The 19,616-nt window shown below is 55.8% G+C and overlaps 1 protein-coding gene across 2 annotated transcripts; it reads left to right on the top strand.

Moving 5' to 3' along the window:
- The first annotated feature begins 8,776 nt into the window (after positions 1-8,776).
- Positions 8,777-19,449, top strand: CCKBR (cholecystokinin B receptor). 2 transcript variants are annotated; one of them, XM_083500154.1, is made up of 5 exons: positions 8,777-8,931; positions 13,282-13,536; positions 13,654-13,909; positions 17,233-17,360; positions 18,102-19,449. In XM_083500154.1, the coding sequence occupies exons 1-5, from the start codon at positions 8,802-8,804 to the stop codon at positions 18,638-18,640; spliced, it is 1,308 nt and encodes a 435-aa protein (XP_083356280.1). In that variant the 5' UTR covers positions 8,777-8,801; the 3' UTR covers positions 18,641-19,449. The 2 variants fall into 2 exon arrangements, with proteins under 2 accessions (XP_083356280.1, XP_083356281.1); XM_083500155.1 differs by having other exon boundaries at positions 13,285-13,536.
- The last annotated feature ends 167 nt before the right edge of the window (positions 19,450-19,616 follow it).

The raw sequence follows: 19,616 nt of genomic DNA on the forward strand, positions 1-19,616 counted from the left end.
TCAATTTTTTCTCTCCTTCCTCCAGGATTTTATCCTTTTTTCATTCTGAATTCTCTTCTTAATTGCATTCTGTTGTATTGGGAATCCTCTCATAACCGCTTTACTTGCATCCCAAATTACTCTTTTTTCCACTGTAGTATTCCTATTTATCTCAAAATAATCTCTTAGAGTTTTTTGGGCCTTCTTAGTCACCTCTTCATTCCTAAACAAAGTATCATTCATTCTCCATCTAAAGGAACCAATTGACGTCAATTTCATTTCCATCTTCACAGCATTATGGTCAGAGCAAGTTTTAGGGCAAATCTCCGTTTTGCAGATCTTCGGAACCAGTCCCCTGGTTACCAGGTAATTTCTGCCAGGATGGCATTTAAAAGGGAATTTGGGTTGCCTGCCACTGGGAGGCACTGTATCACAAATTGGTTAACGAGTCTCAAATCTTGGACTAAGCGGTAGCGCACTGGGGTCCCCCCCCACTGGTTTTTTTAATCAGAAGTAGGGGGGTATTACAAGGAAAGGCGCAATGAACTAGAATTCCCTTCTCTGGGAAATCATTTATCATGGGATCTCAAGCCTTTAATAGCCTCTTTAGGTACAGGGGATTGTTGACTACATGGGTATGGTAGATCTGTCTGACAGGTAATCTTGACTGGCGTGGCTGATTTGAAAAGTCCTACTGAGGTGGATTCTGTTCCCCATAGCCAGGGGGGCACCTCCTCTTCTAACTCTGAGGGAAGGTCAGGGAATTGGCGCTCTGTTTTTGTTTCCTGTATTATTCCTTGGAAGGCAAAGACAGACTCTTCAGGCATATGTTCCTCACAAGCAGAGGGCTCCTCCACATCGGAGAGGGCAGAGTGGGGGGCAAAGAGCCCGGGTAGCGGGGGGCAGGTCTGAGGGGTCTAGTCCCTGCTCTGGTTCTCTTCAATACTCACCCCTTTAGTAGAGATGTGGAACCACAACACATCTGCAAAGAGAAGGACATGGGGACAGGTGAGTCCCTCCCTGAGCACCTGTCAAGGCTATTCCAAGAGTTTTCTCCCGCATTCCAAGTCTTAATACAGGGGAGGGTCAATCCTTGGGGGTCAATCCTGGCCTCCTTTCCCCAGAACGTGGTTCCCCAGGGAAGGTGCCCCTCCAGCTGACAACTGCCCCACAGCCCAGCCCCCTGCTTCCTTCATCAGACCCCACAAATGGGGTGGCCACTGGGGGGGTTGGCTTTCCAGTCGCTGGCCCAGATGGACCTTTGGTTCGGATCCAGCCATCTGGCTCTTTGCATCTTTTGACTAGCTGCCCCCCATGCCCATTCCTGCCCTCCTCTGCCCCAAAAAGGAGGGCCACTTGCTCACCTGGCACCACGGGCTGCTCCGGGCCTTGCTGGGGGGCCACCCTGTTGCAGCGTCTGAAGAGGTGCCTTAAGCACCTGATCCTAGAAGGGATGAGCGGAGAGAGTGACTCAGAAGCCGGCAGCCCCAATTGTGGGGGGGGGGGTGTTTGTTTGTGAGGAGGGGCGTCTGGAGAAGACAAGGAACCACCGCTGAATTGGCAGAACAGAAATACATATGTGGAACCTAATTGATCTTTGCCGGCCCATCGTGACCAATTCCTTCCGTCTCTCTGCAGTTCAGTGACCTGAAGGGGCATCATCAGAGCCTGAAAGAGGCAGCCCGGAGCACGAAGGGCTGGCAGAGAGAGAAAGGAGGCCCCAAGTTCTCTGGGTTCAAGAGCTACGGCCATGCCAGGACCCAGAGAGCCTGGCTCTCTCATTCATGCAGTCAAGCAGTGTATAAATTTCATGAAACAAATGAAATAAACAGGGAGAGGGAAGAGCTTTGGGTCATTATTAACATGGATGGGAACTTATTCTCATAATGTTTAATTGGTTGGTGAAATTGGAAGCCACAAGATGCGGCAAGGACAACAGGCTTGCCAGTTTGGAACGGGGGTCACGTCTCTTCACAGGAGGAGGAGGAGAGTATCTCTGGTTATAATCAGACCTAGCTGTCTAGAGCTTCCAGCTAGAGTCTAGCATGGAAGGTACCTGCGAGAGGACAGGCCACAGGAGTGGGCTGTTGCTGGTGGGCTTCCTGGAGACATCTGCCTGGCCTTGGCTCTGGGTGGAAGCCCCTTATCCGGCTATGCCATATCCCTTGCTATATCCAACGCTCCAGCCCAAAGGAAAGAGAAGCATTGCCAGCCGTTCAAGGGCTGCTCTGCATCATCTTCTTAGGAGAGCCCTGCCCTTCCTGGAGAGGGAGGAGACCCCTAGGAGGGACCTCCAAGTCCCAAGGGGTCCCAGAAGAGGAGCAGAACCTGAGGGAGGGGGTGGAGTCTTCCTTGGAGTCAGAGAGACCCCCAGGAAGGGGGAGAAGGGGGAGCTGGCGTTGGGCAGCTGGAGAGAAGCAAGATGGAGCCAGGCAGAGGTGTAGCGGTTGGAGGGCGGGACTAGGAGGACCTGGGAGAGCAGGGTTCGAATCCCCACACAGTCATGAAGCTCCCTGGTGGACCTTGGGCCAGCCTGGCCTACTTGGCAGGGCGGCCGAGAAGATAAAAATAGGTGGCAGGGAGAACCATGAAGGCCGCCTTGAGCTCCTGGGAGGAAAGTGGGCTAGGAATGTCCTAATAAATGATAAGAGGGGAGAGAAAGGGGGAAGGCATGGAAAGAGTGTGGAGGAGCTGAGCAAAAAATAAAAGTAAAAAGTAAAACAAAAGTGTTAAAATAAAAAGTAAAATAATAAATTAAATAAAATGAATCAAATAAAAGTAATAAATCAAAATAAGAAACTGGAAAAATAACAATAAACCAAACGCTTCTCCTTATCTTCTCCAACCGCCACCAACTCCTCTCTCCTCCACTCCCCTCACTCCTAACCCACAATGGCTGCCTGAAAGTCAGTGGCTTTTAAAGGAGAAGCAAGAGATGTCACAAAGGAGGGCGGGGTCCTTGTCACCATGGCAACCCCCTCACCTGGACCTGGGCCCACCTGGTGATGCTCCTCCTTCAGACCTCGGAGGCCCCTGCTGCTCCGCCTGCCCCTGGGCTGCATCCGCCTTTCACCTCCTTCTTCCTGCAGCCCCATTCCCCAAGGGAGACCAGCCCCACATCCTCCCAGGCAGGCTAGGGGTCTCCACAGCGCAGGATTGGACCACTTGCTTGGCATGCAGGTCTTCCGTCCTGGGCGGCATCTCCGGGGGGAGGGGGCTGGCAATGTCTCCCCCCCCCCGTCTGAACCCCTGGAGAGCTGCTACCGGTCAGTGCAGGTGATGCTGGTCCTAGTCCAGCCATTACACTGTCTCCTCCTCCTTGAATTAATCTAATATCCTTTTGAGATCAGAGAGACCTTTGTCTAGTTCAAGAAGGGAACTGAGCCGCTAGAAGGGCAGCAGAGGGGGGCAGCCAGGAGGGTCAAGGGTCTGGAGACCAAGCCTGATGAGGAACGGTTGAGGCAGTTGGGTATGTTTGGCCTGGGGAAGAGGAGACTGAGAGGAGAGCCATCTTCCAATATCTCAAGGGCTGCCAGAAGGACCAAGCTTGTCTTCTGCTGCTCCAGATGGGAGGGCAGGAAAGGAGATTCAGACAAAACATCAGGAAGAACTTTCTGATGGCCAGTCTCTCTGGGACGGCGGTGGACTCTCCTTCCTTGGAGGCTTTTAAGCAAAAGTTGGATGGCCACCTGTGAGGGATTCTTCACCCGTGACTCCTGCGTTGCAGGGGGCTGGACTAGATGACCCTCTGGGTCCCTTTCCAGCTCTACAATTCTGACTCTAGGAATCCATGCCTGGAAGTGCAACCTGGAGGAGCTCTTCCAGAAGGGACGCCCTCCTCAGGCCACATCCTGAGGGCTCAGTCTGGAGAGCAAAGCTCTGGTGGTGCGTCAGCCTTTCAGAATCCTTATTTAATGGGAAGTGAACAAGTCGTCTTTTGCAAAGGTTCATGGAAGTTCTAGGAGCTCCTTTGCCCAGCTGGATCAATATCCCCCTTCCCCCCCATTTTGGGAGGGATGACCTGCTCTGAACCCTCTTCTCCTCCGTGTTGCAGGTCATGCAGTCCTTTGGGGGGGGGAACCACCATGTCAGAACCATCCTGACAAGAAACGCTGCCTTTTCCCAGGACACCAAGACTGAGAAAGTGCCTCTGCCTTTTCTGGATGCTGTGGGTGGGGGGGACAGAGTCTTCTTAGCCAGTGTGGTTCAGGGACGGCCTTCCGATGCTGCAAAGGCTGCTGGGGGCAGCCCACCCTCCCGGATCGCTCCCCCCAGACCCTGGCCACCCTGCCTCAGATCAGCCTCGGGAGTCCCCACAGCTGCAATATGGGGAGCGTCTAGCACTGGTCTACTTTACAGGGTTCTTGTATCCACACCGGACTGCTCAGCATCCGAAAGTGCCTGGCAAATGTGGAGCCTTCCCTTTCCTTGTGGGGAACATCTGCAGCGCATCAGGAGGCCTCCCTCCACTTCCTTTCTTCTCTCTCCTGCGGCCAAAGGGGCTTGCTGGATACCAAAGAGGCAGAGTAGACCCTGGCCCTTTGAGGCACCCTGGGACAATGGATCAAAATAATTCTGATTTGATCTTAAAAGAAAATGCCAATCAAGCTTTCTTAGTTCAATGTTATTCCAGGGGGCGCATGAGACCCTCCCCCCGCCCCGAGTTTGACTGCCTAGGGGCCTCCCTCCACAGGGTGTAATCCAGCCCTGCCCCATGAACTGGCCTCATCCTCTTCTATTTTTAATTATTATTTATTAAAGATTTTGTTGATTTACAAAAGTGTGTGCATTGTCTCTCTCTCGTATTTCCCCCCCCCCCCATGTAACATTTTACAAATCAGTTTCATTTGTTGAGACATTAGGAAGAAAAGGGGGAAAGATGTGGGGGGGGGGAGATGGGGGGTCGGGTGGCGATGTTCTATTTTACTTACTATATGTGGGGTTTGGTGTCAGGTTCTCTGCCGTTCACTTGTGTTCCTTTGGTGGTGAGAGAGGCTGGGGTTGGCCTGGAGTGTGGTTATTCATTTGTGGTTGGCTGTGGTGATCTTTGTTTTCATGTGTGAGTGGGGTGGGTGGGTGTTTTGGATCAGGTTAGCCATACTGATTTGTATGCTGTTGGTGGATTTTTGTCATTGTCTTGTTGGGCTGTGTATGTGATAAAGGGGAGCCACATCGGGGTGAAGGCATCTTCTTCTATTTGTCCCCGTGTCAGTTTCAGTTTATTGGTTAATTTTTCTAGTAGGGCTGTTTCCCATCCTATTTGGTAGCCTCATCCTCTTTTAAGCCACCCAGGTGGGGGGCCATCCCTGCCTCCTGTGGGAGGGAGTTCAGTGGTTCAACTCTGCACCCCAAAACAAGCGCTTTCTTTTCCCTGCGCCTCCCTCTCCCAACAGTCTGTCTTGCTGGATTGCAGAGGTGGGGTTTTCGGTTCCATTTCTTGCCTTTATCTGACTCCAAACGTTTGTGTCTGGCTTCAGCCTCTGAAACAAGCTGGCTCCGTCTTCCATGAGGTGCCCTTCAGAGCTGGCAGGGGAGGGAGGGCTGCTTCCCTGTTCTTCTTCTGCTGCAGGTTTCAAACTCCTCTCCTCCCTGGCCCCGTTGGCCAACTCTCCCTGCAATTGCGCTGGGAGTTGCGCTTTGACGCACCTGCCATTTAGGGGGGTCTGGACTGCTGCTCTTCTTGCCATTTTAATTTTGGCAAACCGTCTGTTGGAACCAATCGGTTCTCTGCCGAAACCTGACTGCTCCAAAAACAAGAGTGGCAGTAATTCAACTAACATGTCGCACCAGGGAAAAAGTTAGGACTGAATTTTGCGAGAGCGCTGAGGGAGCCGGGTACAAAAAGAGTGGCATGGGGGGGGGGTGTGAAGCCTGGCATAACACAGGATTAAAGAAGGAACATCCAAGACAACTGTAGCAACATCTGGGCCTTTTGACTTGATAGAAAAGGCAAGGAAGAGGTCCCACAAGAGAGCTGCAGAAATTGGCACATGGGAAATACTAGAAGATGCAAAGCTGAAGGTTGGGTGATTCGGGGCAAACCAAAGGAAGACCTTTTCCAGGCAACATAAGAACCCCCTGCTTCTTGCTTCTGCCATGCTTATGGGTCTCAGTTCCCCACAGGCACCTGGCTGACCCCTGGGAAAAGAGGAGGCCGGATTCTGGTGCCCTGTGGGGCTCATGTTAGGTTCTTGGGTTCTCATGCCAAGAAGTCAGGAGTCATTTGCCCTCCCCGCCCCGCCCCGTCCCGGAATCGCCATCTCCTTCAGCTGCCTCTTGGCAAACTGAGCAAGGCTGCCCCCACCCTGATGCCTCCTCTTTGCCTCCCCCAGAATGAACTTTATGTTGGAGCTTGAAAGCCTCTCTACCCCCGTCCATCCACCAGCTCTGTTTCCTTCCATGGAGCTGGCGTGGCTGACTCTTCGTGACCCCATGGACCAGAGCACGCCAGTCACTCCTGCCTAGGACCCTCGTACCTATGGGACCGCCTCTCCTGGTATGTCCCACGGAGGAACTTACAGTCTTCAAACAAAAACATCTTGGAGGTCCCGGGCCACCGGGAGGTTAGGCTGGCCTCGACCAGAGCCAGGGCTTTTTCGGCTGTGGCTCCGATCTGGTGGAACGCTCTGCCTCATGAGGCCAGGGCCCTGCAGGACTTGACATCTTTCTGCAGGGCCTGCAAGACGGAGCTGTTCCACCGGGCCTTTGGCCAAGGCACAGTCTGACCCCCTCCTTTGGTAATCCTCACAGAACTCTAGCCCAATAGTTGCCATTAATTTGATTTTGAATTGCTTTTAGAATGAATTGGTTTTAGAATGCTGTGTTACTTTTACTGCTGTTAGCTGCTCTGAGCCCGGCTTCACCTGGGGAGGGCGGGATATAAATAAAATTTTATTTATTTATATTATTATTCCACTGCCTCCCGCAGTTTGGTCAGACTCATGCTGGTAGCTTCGAGCTAGGATGCAGCTCTTCCCAGGTCTGCGCTCTATGAGCAGCTGCAACAACAGGGGCGACTCTCCCTCCCTCCCTCCGTTTACGCTCCTCACAGCCAGAGACTGCGCCTGCACGGAAGCTCCCTCTGCCCTTCCCTCTTCAGTCCCCTCCTGGTTCTGGGAGCCGGAGGTTCAGAAGAAGGTGGGGAAGCCCCTGGCCCTTCCCTGGCCTGCCTCATCTTCCTCTTCCTCCAGCTCTGAAGCTTCCCCTGCCTCCGCCTCTTGCCTCCCGACTGGCCCAGTTCCCCACAAATCACTGCCCCCCTCTTTCAAGCCAGACTCCAGCCCCTCTTCCCGTGTAGGGTCCTGCCAGCCCCTGCCAGCAGGGCTGCATCTTCTGCCTTCACTCACTCCCTTTTCCTAGTGGCAGCCGCCACCCTCTGCACAGAGGAGGAGGAGGAGATCACCCCCCTCCTCCCCCCCCCCGCAAATCTCCCTTCATCCCTCTCTCCAAAACTCAGAGAGAGACATCAAAAGGCAGCTTCTAGGGGAAGCCAAGAAAGGGAAAGTGTGAAGAGCCCCCAGGCCACGCAGGCGCAGAGCCCCCCAGGGCACCGGAGGAGAACCTGCCGCCCTTTATTGCTATTCCAGGAGGCTCCCCTCTCCCCGCTCAGCAGTCCCGCCACGTCCGGCTGCTTGGGCTGCCAGCCCAGGTCCCCATCCCGCCGCCCTGACAACCTTGCTTTGCCAAATGACAGCCAGCGCCTCCCCCGCGAGGAGACGGAGAGGGATCCCCCCCCCGCCAGGAGCAGAGAACTGTGGCTCATAGCCAACCTTTTCCCTCCCAGGAGCTCAAGGGGGCGCAACAAGGGGCTTCTCCAGCTTTTATTTCCCACAACAACCCTGCGAGGGAAGCTAACCCAAGAGAGGGGGGAACTGGGGACCAGGAGGAACGAGAGAAGCTGCACTTCTCAAAATTCTCCCCTCTCGGATCGTGGGGGGGGGGGAGCGGTCAAGGGGAGGCGATGTGCCACGGGGGGGGGCACCTCGGGAGGCTTTGAGAGAGGAGCAGCCCCCCTCTGCGGCTGCCAGGCTCCCTCCCCCGCTCGGACCCGCAGGCAGCACTTACCTGGCTGCCGTTCGGCCAGGTAAACAACCACCTGTGTCAACAGCGGGAGGGGGGCGGTCAGGTGCCTCCGCCCCTCCCCCAGCAAACACGGCGTCGGCTTTCCGGCTCGGGGCTGCTGCTGGGAGACGCCACCCCCCACCCCCACTCGAGGAGCCCGAGGGCCAGCAGTTTGGCCCGCGCAGGGGTGGGGTGGGGGCTCTGGATGCCCCCCCCCGCACTGCGCCTGGCTGGCTGGAGTCCGAGCGCCGGCCGGCCGACCTTCTTCCCCGAAAGACCAGGGAGCCTGGGGATAAAGGCACTCTGCACATGCCCTGGGGCACGGGGTGCGGCCGCCACCCCGGAAAAGTGTCCTTTGCCCCGAACTCTGCCCATGCTCAAGGGTGAGCCTCGGCGCCGCCAAGCTGTTCCAGAGCGGCCCTCCTTCCTTGCATGGCAGGGGGTTAGCTAGATGACCCCTGGGTTCCCTTCCCACTCGGCCATCCTGTGATTGGCCGCCGGGGCATGTGCAGAGCGCCCCGCCTGCGCCGCGGACCGCAGCTCCCGAGCGCAGCGAGGGCCCCCGTCCGCCGTCAGGGGGCGCTGCTGCTCCGGCGGCGCTGGGTGTCGGGCTCGGGGTGGCAGCAGCCTTGAGCCGGGCGGCTGCAGAGGCGGCGGCGAGCGCAGGGGGAGGAGGCAGCGGCGGAGGCGGCGGCGGCGGCGGGCGGGCTGGGAGGGGGCGTCAGTCTGCCTGGGCTGCTGCCCGCGACGCCACGCCGAGGATGGAGGCTCCGCGCCCCTTCAACGAGTCGCTGCTCTGCGGCCGGACCGGGAACGGCTCGGCCGGCGGCGTCTGGAACGGGACCGGCGGAGGCTGCGACGCTTCGCGGAGACCCCCGCGCGGAGCCGGAGGTGAGGAGGAGGAAGGGGACCCCGCCCAAGGCATCGGTGGACCGGCACAGCCCCCCCCCCACAAAAATTCCACCTTCTCTGCAGCACCGGCGAGCCTAATGCCGGAATCCACCCGCCACGCGCGCACGCGCGCGCATCTCGGCCGCGGAACTCCCGCGCCCACCCCGCAAGATCCCCCTAAAGGAGAGGGTCTCCCTTTTTGCCCGGGACACCCCCAAAGGGGACATGCAACACACACAACCAACACGTTCCTCCGGGGCCCCCCTCGCGCTTCTCGCGCGGGAACTCTGAAGCGCCCCCCACCCGCGATTCCACGCAGCCCCAACGGCGCTGGGGAGGGTAATGGACTTTCTCCCTCAGCATCCTAGAGGAGACCCCTATCGCCAGAAAATAGGGGGTGCCTTTTGATAGACCCCCGTTTTCTGGTGAAACCCCCAACCCAACTACAGTATTTGGAGCCTCCCCAGCCCAAGCCCGTGTTTGAGGCAGCGGGGAGACCCCCCTCGTCTCCACGTGGTGTCGCCTCCACGTCCCTGGATCGGGTCCTCCAGCCTCCATTTCTGCCCTTTACAGGTCCTGACACCCCTCCCGCAGTCCATCTCAGTCATTCCCTCCGGTCCTTGGAGGACTTCGGAGCATGCACAGAGTTCTTTTGTGGCCTGGGTGCTGCCGTGTCCCTCCGGGTTGGACCCCTGGCTTCTCTTCTCTGGGGGGCTTTCGGGGGGGGCTTGGCTTCTCTCCTGCGGGTAAGAGCATGAGCACAGTGCCAGGGGCCCCTCGAGTCCGGCCGGGAAGGTGTGCGGAGGAGGGAGAGCAGGATGAGGCGCGGGAGGAACCGTGGAAGGAGCTGGGCTTGGAGACCGAGAGGAGACGGGATAGCCATCTTCCAATATCGGAAGGGATGTCCCCCTCGAATTCTGGAAGCGCAGAATTGGAAGGGACCCCAAGGGTCATCTAGTCCAACCCCAGCAATGGAGGAATCTCAGCTGAAGCATCCGGGACAGAGGCCAGCCAGTGGAACTCCCTCCCTTGGGAAGCGAGACTGGCTCCCTCCTGGTTGTCCTTCCCTGGCAGCCGAAGACCTTTTAATGAAAGGGTTGGGACCCTGCTGGTTTCATTACAATTGCATGTCTTAAAATAGCTCAGACAGATAGAGAGAGTGTGTGTGTGTTTTTTTCTGGGGGGGCGCAGAGGGACGCATACCCCAAAACATTTTGTGAATCTAAGTTTGGCCTCACTGAGGGGCAGGATTTCAATATGAGTAGGAAAAGGAGACTTGTTGTTGCTGTTTAGTCGTTTTGTCGTGTCCGACTCTTCGTGACCAACCTGTCGGTCGGTCTGTCTGTCTGTCTATCTATCTAGTGCTTTTTTCTTTAAAAAATTGTTGAGGGGTACTCTCATTTTGTTTTCCTTTATAAAGTAGGGAGATAAAAGGAAAACAAAATGAGAGTACCCCTAAACAATTTTTTAAAGAAAAAAGCACTAGGTAAATAGAGAAGACAGACAGACAGGTTTATTCTATTAATGTTTGTTTTTAATTTTTTTTCATGACTGTGTTTTTAGCTGTTTTTATTTTATCTGTCAGCCCCCTTGCGTTCCAACAGGGGGAAAGGCAGGTATCAATAAACAGATAACAAGAATGCCAGGTGATGATAACCTCTGCTTCAGAAGGAGAACCTCTCCCCTTCGCAGGGAGGGAGTCCGCCCCCCCCCCCAAATAGCTCTTACTCCCAGAAAGTTCCTCCTAATGTTTAGTCGGAAGGGGAAGCAAGGCTGTTTTCTGCCGCCCCTGAGGGTAACACCCAGACGGGTGGATTCAAAGGGCAAGAAATGAGATTCCCACTAAACATCAGGAGTCATTTACGTATTATGATTTGACAGTGGAGTGGTCTCCCTGGGGAGATGGCGGACTCTCCCGCCTTGGAGGTTTTGAAGCAGAGGTTGGACGGCCGCCTGTCATGGATGCTTGAGCTGAGATTCCTGCATTGCAGGGGGTCAGTCTAGATGACCCTCAGTCTCCCTTCTGCGAAAGAGAGTGGGACTCCCTCCTGGTGCGGCCTTTTCAGAGGCGACTCCCAGTTTGCGGAAGGCTCTCCGCGGGGAGCCTCACCTGGCACAATCATCTCATGGCTTTCATGCTGGGCAAAAACTTTCCTCTTTAACCAGCTCTCTGGCTTGTGTTTCTCTGTGGCCTCTTAGAACCGGTATGGTGTTTTCAATGTATCTTTAAGGTATTATTCCAACATGTTCTTTGTTTTATTTTAACGTGTCTCTGTAGAGGTTTTCTGTTGGTTGGTTGGTTTGCTCACTTGCTTCTAAGCCGCTTCGAGTTGGCTCTGGCAAGATAAAGTGAGCCTCCAATTTAATAAATAATAACCTAAAGTACAGTCCTACTTCAGCTCCCGAACGCCTTGGGAGTCGAACGTTCCGGCTCCCAAATGATCGAAAACTGGAAGTGATTGTTCAGGTTTTTTCAAACTTTTTTGGAAGCCGAACATCTTCTGCTCCTTGGTTTCTGAATGTCTCAGAAGTCGAACGGACTTCCGGAACAGATTCCTTTCGACTTCCAAGGTACAGCTGTGATCCTGACCCCTCCTGCATTAATTCAGACAGGAGGTTTGGGAGGCGTAGGGTCTGGGTCTCAGAGGCACAAGGCGGGGAGTGCCAGGCAGTCATGCCCAGGGGTCTTCCCCCCTCTGGGGGAGGGTCAGCTGGAAGGCATATCCTTGGCAGGGGCAGGGAGAGAGAGAGGAAGATCCGGGTTGTCTCTGTGTAGGTGTGGACACAGCTCTCCACACACACAAACCCCTGTTCGGGGGGGGGGGCTGTTGGCGCTGGCACTGCCTGCTCCCTCCTGCCTTCCGCTCCCATCTCTGCATGTCACGGCCGGCTGACACATCCTTATCAGCAGAAAGGTACCTTGGCAAACAGCGGCCTCTTCCCTGGGAGAAACCAGAGGAAGCAACACCTGGAGAGGCGTCCGGCAAGGATAGCAGGACGCCTGGGTCCTCTGGGATGGGTGGCATGAGGGTGGGTGTCTTGGGTGGGCAAGGCCCGTCTCTGAAACGAGCCACCCTCAGGAAACTCCCAGGGGAGGCCAGCTGTCAGCCTCTGCAGGTTTCAGGGCCTGGCGAGGCCTCAGTGGGCAGCAGCAGTGCCAGCGGCCTGCTCAGAGCAGGGAGGCTGGCATTGGAGTGGCAGGGACGGGGGGCGAGGGGAGCTGCCAGCAGCTGCTGAGAGAAGGTCAGGCGGCAGTAGAAAAGGGAATACCACCCCAGGGTGGTGGGTGGCACACACAGGATATGGAGAGTTGGGCAGACCAGATCCAGAACTGCCCCTGTCTGGGAGGGAGGGAGGATGGACTGCTGCAATGCGCTCTGCGTGGGGCTACCTTTGAAGGTGACTCGGAAACTGCAATTAATCCAGAATGCGGCAGCTAGACTGGTGATGGGAGCGGCCGCCGAAACCACATAACACCAGTCTTGAAAGACCTACCTTGGCTCCCAGTACATTTCTGAGCACAATTCAAAGTGTTGGTGCTGACCTTGAAAGCCCTAAAAGGCCTCTGCCTAGTAGACCTGAAGGAGCGTCTCCACCCCCATCGTTCAGCCCGGACACGGAGGTCCAGCTCCGAGGGTCTTCTGCTGGTTCCCTCACTGTGGGAAGTGAAGTTACAGGGAACCAGGCAGAGGGCCTTCTCGGTGGTGGCGCCTGCCCTGTGGAACGCCCTCCCACCAGATGTCAAGGAACTAAACAACTATCTGACTTTTAGAAGACATCTGAAGGCAGCCCTCTTTAGGGAAGTTTGATGTTTTATTATGTTTTTATACCTGTTGGAAGCTGCCCAGAATGGCTGGGGCAACCCAGTCAGATGGGGGGGGGGGGTTGGAAGTATTATGATTATAATACTCCCCCAGGAAGCTCATCACTAAAGAGCCGCCGCCCCCCCAGGCTGAAGCACAGGGAAGCTGCAAGCACCCTAGAACTGTCAAGTTGGAAGGGACCCCCGGGGGTCATCGAGTCCACCCCCAGCAATGCTGGAAACACAGCCACAGAATCCCGACACCCTGGGGGTCGCATAAGCCCCATAGCTCCTGGCTGGCCTCTCTGGGGCCAGGCCGGCCGGCCCGCTTGGCTGCCCCCCGCCACATTCTGGGCAGGAGGGCTCACGCTGGCTTCTCCCCCTGCTCTCTTCATGACATCATTTAAACTACATTACTGTATTTTAATAGTTTGTTGGAAGCCGCCCAGAGTGGCTGGGGAAGCCTAGCCAGATGGGCGGGGTATAAATAAATTATTATTATTATTATTATTATTATTATTATTATTATTATTATTATCCCTCTGCAGCAGACCTGGACGTGACCGTGCGGATCTTTCTCTACTCGGTGATCTTCTTGCTGAGCGTCTTTGGCAACGTGCTGGTGATCTGGGTGCTGGTGGCCAACAAGCGCCTGCGCACCGTCACCAACTCCTTCCTGCTCTCACTGGCGCTCAGCGACCTCATGGTGGCCGTCTTCTGCCTGCCCTTCAGCTTCATCCCCAGCCTGATGGGGACCTTCATCTTTGGCAAGGTCGTCTGCAAGGGCGTCGCCTACCTCATGGGTGAGCCGGGGGGTGGCACGCCGGGGGCGCCCTTGAGCCCCACGCAGGGGAAGGGGCTTCCGTGGGTCTGAGACGGGACTCCTTGACCCTCTTCCTCTCTTCCCCATCCTCCCCCAGGGATGGCGGTCAGTGTCTCCACCTTCAGCCTCGTCGCCATCGCCATCGAGCGCTACAACGCCATCTGCAACCCGCTCCAGTCGCGCGTCTGGCAGACCCGCTCCCACGCCTACCGCGTCATCGCCGCCACCTGGCTGATCTCAGCCCTCCTGATGCTGCCCTACCCCATCTACACCACCACCACCACGCCGCCCGGAGAGCCCCACATCACCCAGTGCACCCACAATTGGCCCGGAAGCAACGTCAAGCAGGCCTGGTGAGGAGCGGTCGGTGGGGGGAAGAGCGCTGGGCCCTGGTGCAAGGGAGCAGGAGGAGAGCCCAGCCGGATCAGGCCCAGCAGCCAGTCCTCCCAGTGGCCAAATGCCCCTAGGGAGCAAGATAGACTGCCACTGGGACTGGGGGCTCCAGGAGGACCCAAGGAGAACCCGGGTTGCTGGATCAGGCCAAAGAGGACCCGTCTGGCCCAGGGTCCTCTTCTCACAGGGGCCAACCAGATCCTCAATGGGAAAACCCGTAAGCAGGATCTGGGCCCAAGAGGACTCTCCTCTCCTGAGGGTTCCAGAAACTGGTCTTCAGAAGCATGGCTAGGAGCCACTGATAGCACTCTCCCCCTCCGTGAATTTATTTCTCCAGAGCCATCCAAGTTCGTGGCCATGGCTGCCTCATGAGGGAGGGAGTTCCACAGACTAACACTGCACAGCATGCAGAAGGACTTTCTTTTACCCATCCTGGATCTCCCATGTGTTTGGGTGTTGGGGAGGGGAGGGTTTTCTCTTGGTGTGTGGGACACCATGTCCCACATTGCTGACGGTCCCCAAGCGTGACAGGCCTCCTAAGAGGCAATGTGGTGCAGTGGTTAGACCTAGAAGGGACCAGGGTTCAGAGCCCAACTCAGCCATGAAGCTGAAGTGGGATTTAAGTAAATACATGACATATATAAATTGTTCCTGGATGCACCCCCCCAAAAAAAAACCCTGCACGTAGTCCCCTTGCTCAGATCCAGTCATCAGAAGTGCTCCCCCCCCCCAAGCAGCACCCGCTGATCTCTCACTAGAGCAGTTGCAGCAGCGTGAAGAAAGACAGGATTGGGGCCCCGTTCATCCTGAGGCCTCCTTCTGCTCAGGCTGCAGCCCCAGCGGCTTGAGGGGGAAAGGGGGGGCGCTGAAGGCACAACTCCTTTGCGCCACTGGTTTAAAGATTTGGGGGAAGCCCCCAGGAAGCCATGGGGGGAGCACCCATGGGAGAAGTGGGGGGGGGGCAGAGACAGGCACAAAGTCCTTGCTCAAAGGGACGGCAGCATTTGCCCAGCCCCCCCACGCCAAACATCTTGCAGTGTGCAAGAGGGAAACTTGGCGGGCGTATCATTATTATTATTATTATTATTATTATTATTATTATTATTATTATTATTATTTCAGCTTATACACCGCCCTCTACCCAGAGGTCTCAGGGCCATTCTCAACAAGACCACAACATATAAAATCAACCCAAAAGCAATAACGCCCCGCCCCCCAAAAAGAACCACATTCTAAAAGGGTGTTGGGTGTCAATAAGATTAGCCAAAGGCCTGGTTAAAAAGGAACTTTTTTGCCTGGTGCCTAAAGGTGTATAATGAATGTGCCAGGCAAACTTCCTTGGGGAGAACATTCCACAGACGGGGAGCCACTGCAGAGAAGGCCCCGTTCTCCTGTTGCCACCCTCTGGACCTCTCGGGGAGGAGGCACATGAAGAAGGGCCTCAGAAGATGATCTCAGGGTCCGGGAAGGTTCATATGGGAAGAGGTGTAGCATGGATGTATCGGGGCAGTTTGAGTTGTGATGAGCCCAAGTTTTGCCCAGAGCGCCTGTCTGCTTTCTGGGCTGAAGCCTCTGCACCTTGCTTGGCAAGGGATCCTTTCTTCAAGCTGCAGTCAGGAAGGGAATGCTTTCCGGGAGGTCTGGAAGCCTCCCCAGTAAATTTGCTGGCCACAAGGACACGTGTCGAACGGCATTAAAAGCACGGCTCCTCCTTTTAGCTCCTCCGCGCAGGAGCCAAGTTTAATGAGTAAACCAGGCCTGAGAGGGCAGCCCTGGGCAGAATGTCGATGGGCCCATCAATCAGACTCTTAAGTACCATCTCTTGACTTGCTGACTCACAGCCCTTTTTTAATTAAAAAAAAGCCATTTTGTACAGAAAAAGGCAAAGACCCACAGATCAGAGGCGGTCAGAGTGGTGGCTTTCTGCCCTTTCCACCCTTTGGGCTCTCTTTAAGAATGTAAGAGCCTGTTAGATCCCTGTGGCCAACGCAGTGCAACATCCTGTTTTTGCCATGGCTGAACAATTGTCTGTGGGAAGCAGGATCCGAGCAACTGGAATCCAGGAGCAGTTTAACTCTGCGCTGCATGAGGACAGGCTTAATTTTCTCTATCCTGAATCATTCGACACTCAGCTTCATTGAACGGCCACGAATTCCAGTAGGAGGGAAAGTGTTTTGTGCCCATCGCAGAAAGACCGCATCAAAATGTGGGAATGTTCAGGGATGCAGGAGAGGAGATAATGTCTGGTTATACCCTTTCCAACTTGTGTAAACAAGTTCACAATTTAGCAGAGTAACATTCCCCTTTTTAAAACTTGCAGCAGATGCGTTTGCTCAGGCTCTCTAAAGCCTCTATAATAACTATTCTGGTATTTCCCCCTTATTCCCTCATAAAAGATAAGACACAAAACAGTCTTCTATAAAAGTATAAAAAGAGTTTACTCACACATCATTCTGTTCACAATCGGTTCCCAGAAGGCAGATTCAGCTTAGAAAAGTAACATAACATATACCTAGAAACTATCTCATAAGGAGACAATCCCTTTGTCCTCTCTTGGCTGGAAGAGCATCTTTGGCTAAGCAGATGTTGCTTCTTCGATGCATGTAGTCAAAGAGACAGAGATGGCTGCCCTGCCCTGTGCTTTTGTCGTTACCTGCACAGGTGAGGCCACGCCCACCTCTAGTCACATGCAGAGGAAGTCTGTCCCAGCCCAGAAAGAAACAGGAAGTTGACCTGCTGGCTGGACATTCCTCCCCATGTGTAAACATGTTCAGTCTAGGAAGGTTGTACTTGACTACTCTTGTATTTCACATCCCACACAAAAATGTCAGAGACATTGCAAAATGGGTTGGCCGTGCACATCAGCTCATGCTCAGAGGTCCTGTTTCTCCAACCTGTCTACAAGTCTCTCCACCAAGGTGCATGACCCTACCTGACAATGGCCCTTCCTGGCCTGTCTGAGACGTCCTTTGGAAATGCTGAATGCCCTGGCTCCCCATCCATGCCCAGAAGATGCCCTTTGGGCAGGTCTGCTTGGCAAGCTCAACAGATACTTGCCAGACTGGTTTTGCAGAGGGCTTCCCTGTGATGTGACTTGAGAGGGTCTCCAAGGCAGACCGGGGGGCTCAATTGCTGCTGTATTGCTCCCTGTCCTGCTTACGTACTTGTGGGTGTGAGTTTACCTTGTGCAGCTGGGAGATCTTTGGAAAGAGGGTCTGGCGAATCCAGGGAGGAGAGTGAGGCCTTTCTCAAGGGCAACCGTCTCCCCTTCCCTCCTGGCCAGGTCCGTCCTGCTGCTGGTCACTCTCTTCCTGATTCCAGGACTGGTGATGATCGTGGCCTATGGACTGATCTCCCGGGAGCTCTACAGGGGCATCCAGTTTGAGATGGACCTCACCCAGCAGGCCAAAGGTTGGTGTGGGGCAGGGGTGGGAAAAGCTGGGGGCGTTGGCTGGGGGTCGCTGGGGGTGGGCTCATCAGCTAAGCCGGAGGCTGGGGGGAGGCAGGGCAGCAGGTCTCTGGGCTTGTAAAGATGCACAGGCCTGGATACCCCATGTTGAGGTGTCATGCAAGACCTTTGCATCTGTACAAGCCTTCAGGTCGTGGCCAGAGGGACCAGTGTAACTGAGTCCCCAGCAGTTTTGATGCCTCAGAAACCCATTTTGCTGTTTATTGGGCTACGTTTTGAAGCTTGTTCCTCATGTTACTTGTGCACCTAATGTTGGCCACCCTGTTGGCTCTGCCTGAGGACGGGCGCTGTGTTAGAAATGTCACAATCATGGAGTCGGAAGGGAACCCAGGGGCCATCTAGTCCAACCCCCCAAGGAAGCAGGAATCAGAGCTAAGGAACTCCTGAAAAGCGACCATCCAACCTCCAAGGAAGGAGACCCCGACCACCCTTCAAGTCACATAAGAGGTGGAGCAAGCATGAAGGGAGGCCCTGAAAGGAGATTCTGCCTAAACATCAGGAGAAACTTTCTGGGAAGATGGCGGACTCTCCTTCCTGGAGGCTTCCCAGCAGAGGTTGGGTGGTCATCTGCCTGGGATGTATCAGCTCAGATTCCTGCACTGCAGTGGGTGGACTGGATGGCCCTGGGGGTGCCCCGCTCTCCCGAGCCCTCCTCACACGCCCTTCCCCCTTGTGTCCCCCAGCCCAGCAGAACGGGGGATCCACGGAGCCCCTCCCGCCTTGCGCGGAGGAGGGCGACGGCTGCTACGTCCAGGTGTCCCGGCCGGCGGGGGGCGCGGTGGAGCTGTCGGTCCTGACCCCCGAGGACGGCGCCCAGCAGGAGGCGGCTCGCGTCAACACCTCCCGGGCGAAGCTGCTGGCCAAGCAGCGGGTGGTGCGCATGCTGGTGGCCATTGTGGTGCTCTTCTTCGTCTGCTGGCTGCCCCTCTACGCCGTCAACACCTGGCGGGCCTTTGACCCCCAGGCCGCCCACCGCGCCCTCTCGGGGACCCCCATCTCCTTCATCCAGCTGCTCTGCTTCGCCTCCGCCTGCGTCAACCCCTTCGTCTACTGCTTCATGAACAAGCGCTTTCGCAAGGCCTTTGCCGCCACCTGCTCCTGCGGCCGGGCGGCCCCCTGCTACCGGAGGCGCCCTCGGCCCCCCGAGGACGAGCTCACGGCCACGGGGACCTCCCTCTCCAAGTTCAGCTACACCACCGTCAGCAGCGTCGGGCCCCCTTGACCCTGCCAGACAGCTCCGGGGGGGGCTGCCCCACATCCCGAGACCCTCCCCCCCACTCCCTCGCACGCCCTCCCCCAGGAGGCTTCACTGCCCTGCCCTTGGCTGTGTCTCTGGCACCCCAAACCTTTCCTTCCTGGCTCCCCTCTTACCTTGGTAAGGTAAGTCAGAATCCTCCTGGGGGGGTTGCAGAGGAGACTAAAGCAAGAGGGGTGTAAAGAAGAGCTGAGCTCTTCCTCCATCGCAGCGGGTTGGACTAGATGACCCTTGGGGTCCCTTCCAACTCTGCAGTTCTGCTGTTCCTGAGACAGTGCAGGTGGGGCCCATTCACACCTTAGCTTGATCTTGAAAATACACCCCACTTCACACCACACACCCCTGTGTCTCCTTTAGTTCCCCCTCGTCCCCACACCAAAAGCGGCCTCTGCCCCAGACCTTCTCCCTGATGCATCTGGAGTTTCCCCGTCCTCTGAAAAGGACACCTGCTCTGCTTCAAAGGCCCGTCTGCTGCCTTTCCCTGCTGGACACCTTGGCTTTGGTTGGCTTGTTTGTCGTCTTGTTAATTTCAGGGGGTTTTTACGTGGATGTTTTTTATGTGGGAAGCAGGGCTGCTCTGAGGGCGGGTGGACATGGAACCCACAGGAAGCCATCCCCCGAGGCTGCTCCCCGCAGTGGGGCCTGGGGTCTGCTTCCCTGTGCCCCTTCTCGCTGCACACCCCCTGCTTCTGTTTGTGCCAGACCCCCCCCCCTTTTAGTGGGGGTCAGGGGTCTTTTTCATTGTTGTGTGTCTGTCGGAAAATAAAGGTTCTCCAACGTGATCTGTCTCGTGTCTCCTTCCTGCTTTCAGCGCAGCGGAGAAAGTGGCAGGCTGGTCTCAGTCCCTGGATTTTGCCGGGGGGGGGGTGAGAGAGAGAAATACCTGAGGGTGTAGGATTTTTGCTCTTTCCTTCCCTTGCCTCCCCCACCCCCAGGCATCATC

The sequence above is a fragment of the Podarcis liolepis genome, assembly GCF_965112155.1.
Source record: "Podarcis liolepis genome assembly, chromosome: 4".
Classification (NCBI taxonomy): domain Eukaryota; kingdom Metazoa; phylum Chordata; class Lepidosauria; order Squamata; family Lacertidae; genus Podarcis; species Podarcis liolepis.

What these genes read in the sequence shown, in the direction of transcription:
- CCKBR (XM_083500154.1), top strand. Translation starts at nt 8,802, where the DNA reads ATGGAGGCTCCGCGCCCCTTCAACGAGTCGCTGCTCTGCGGCCGGACC. An exon ending in AGCAACGTCAAGCAGGCCTG is followed by an intron (nt 13,910 to 17,232) that starts GTGAGGAGCGGT and finishes CCTCCTGGCCAG; the next exon opens with GTCCGTCCTGCTGCTGGTCA. An exon ending in CCTCACCCAGCAGGCCAAAG is followed by an intron (nt 17,361 to 18,101) that starts GTTGGTGTGGGG and finishes TGTGTCCCCCAG; the next exon opens with CCCAGCAGAACGGGGGATCC.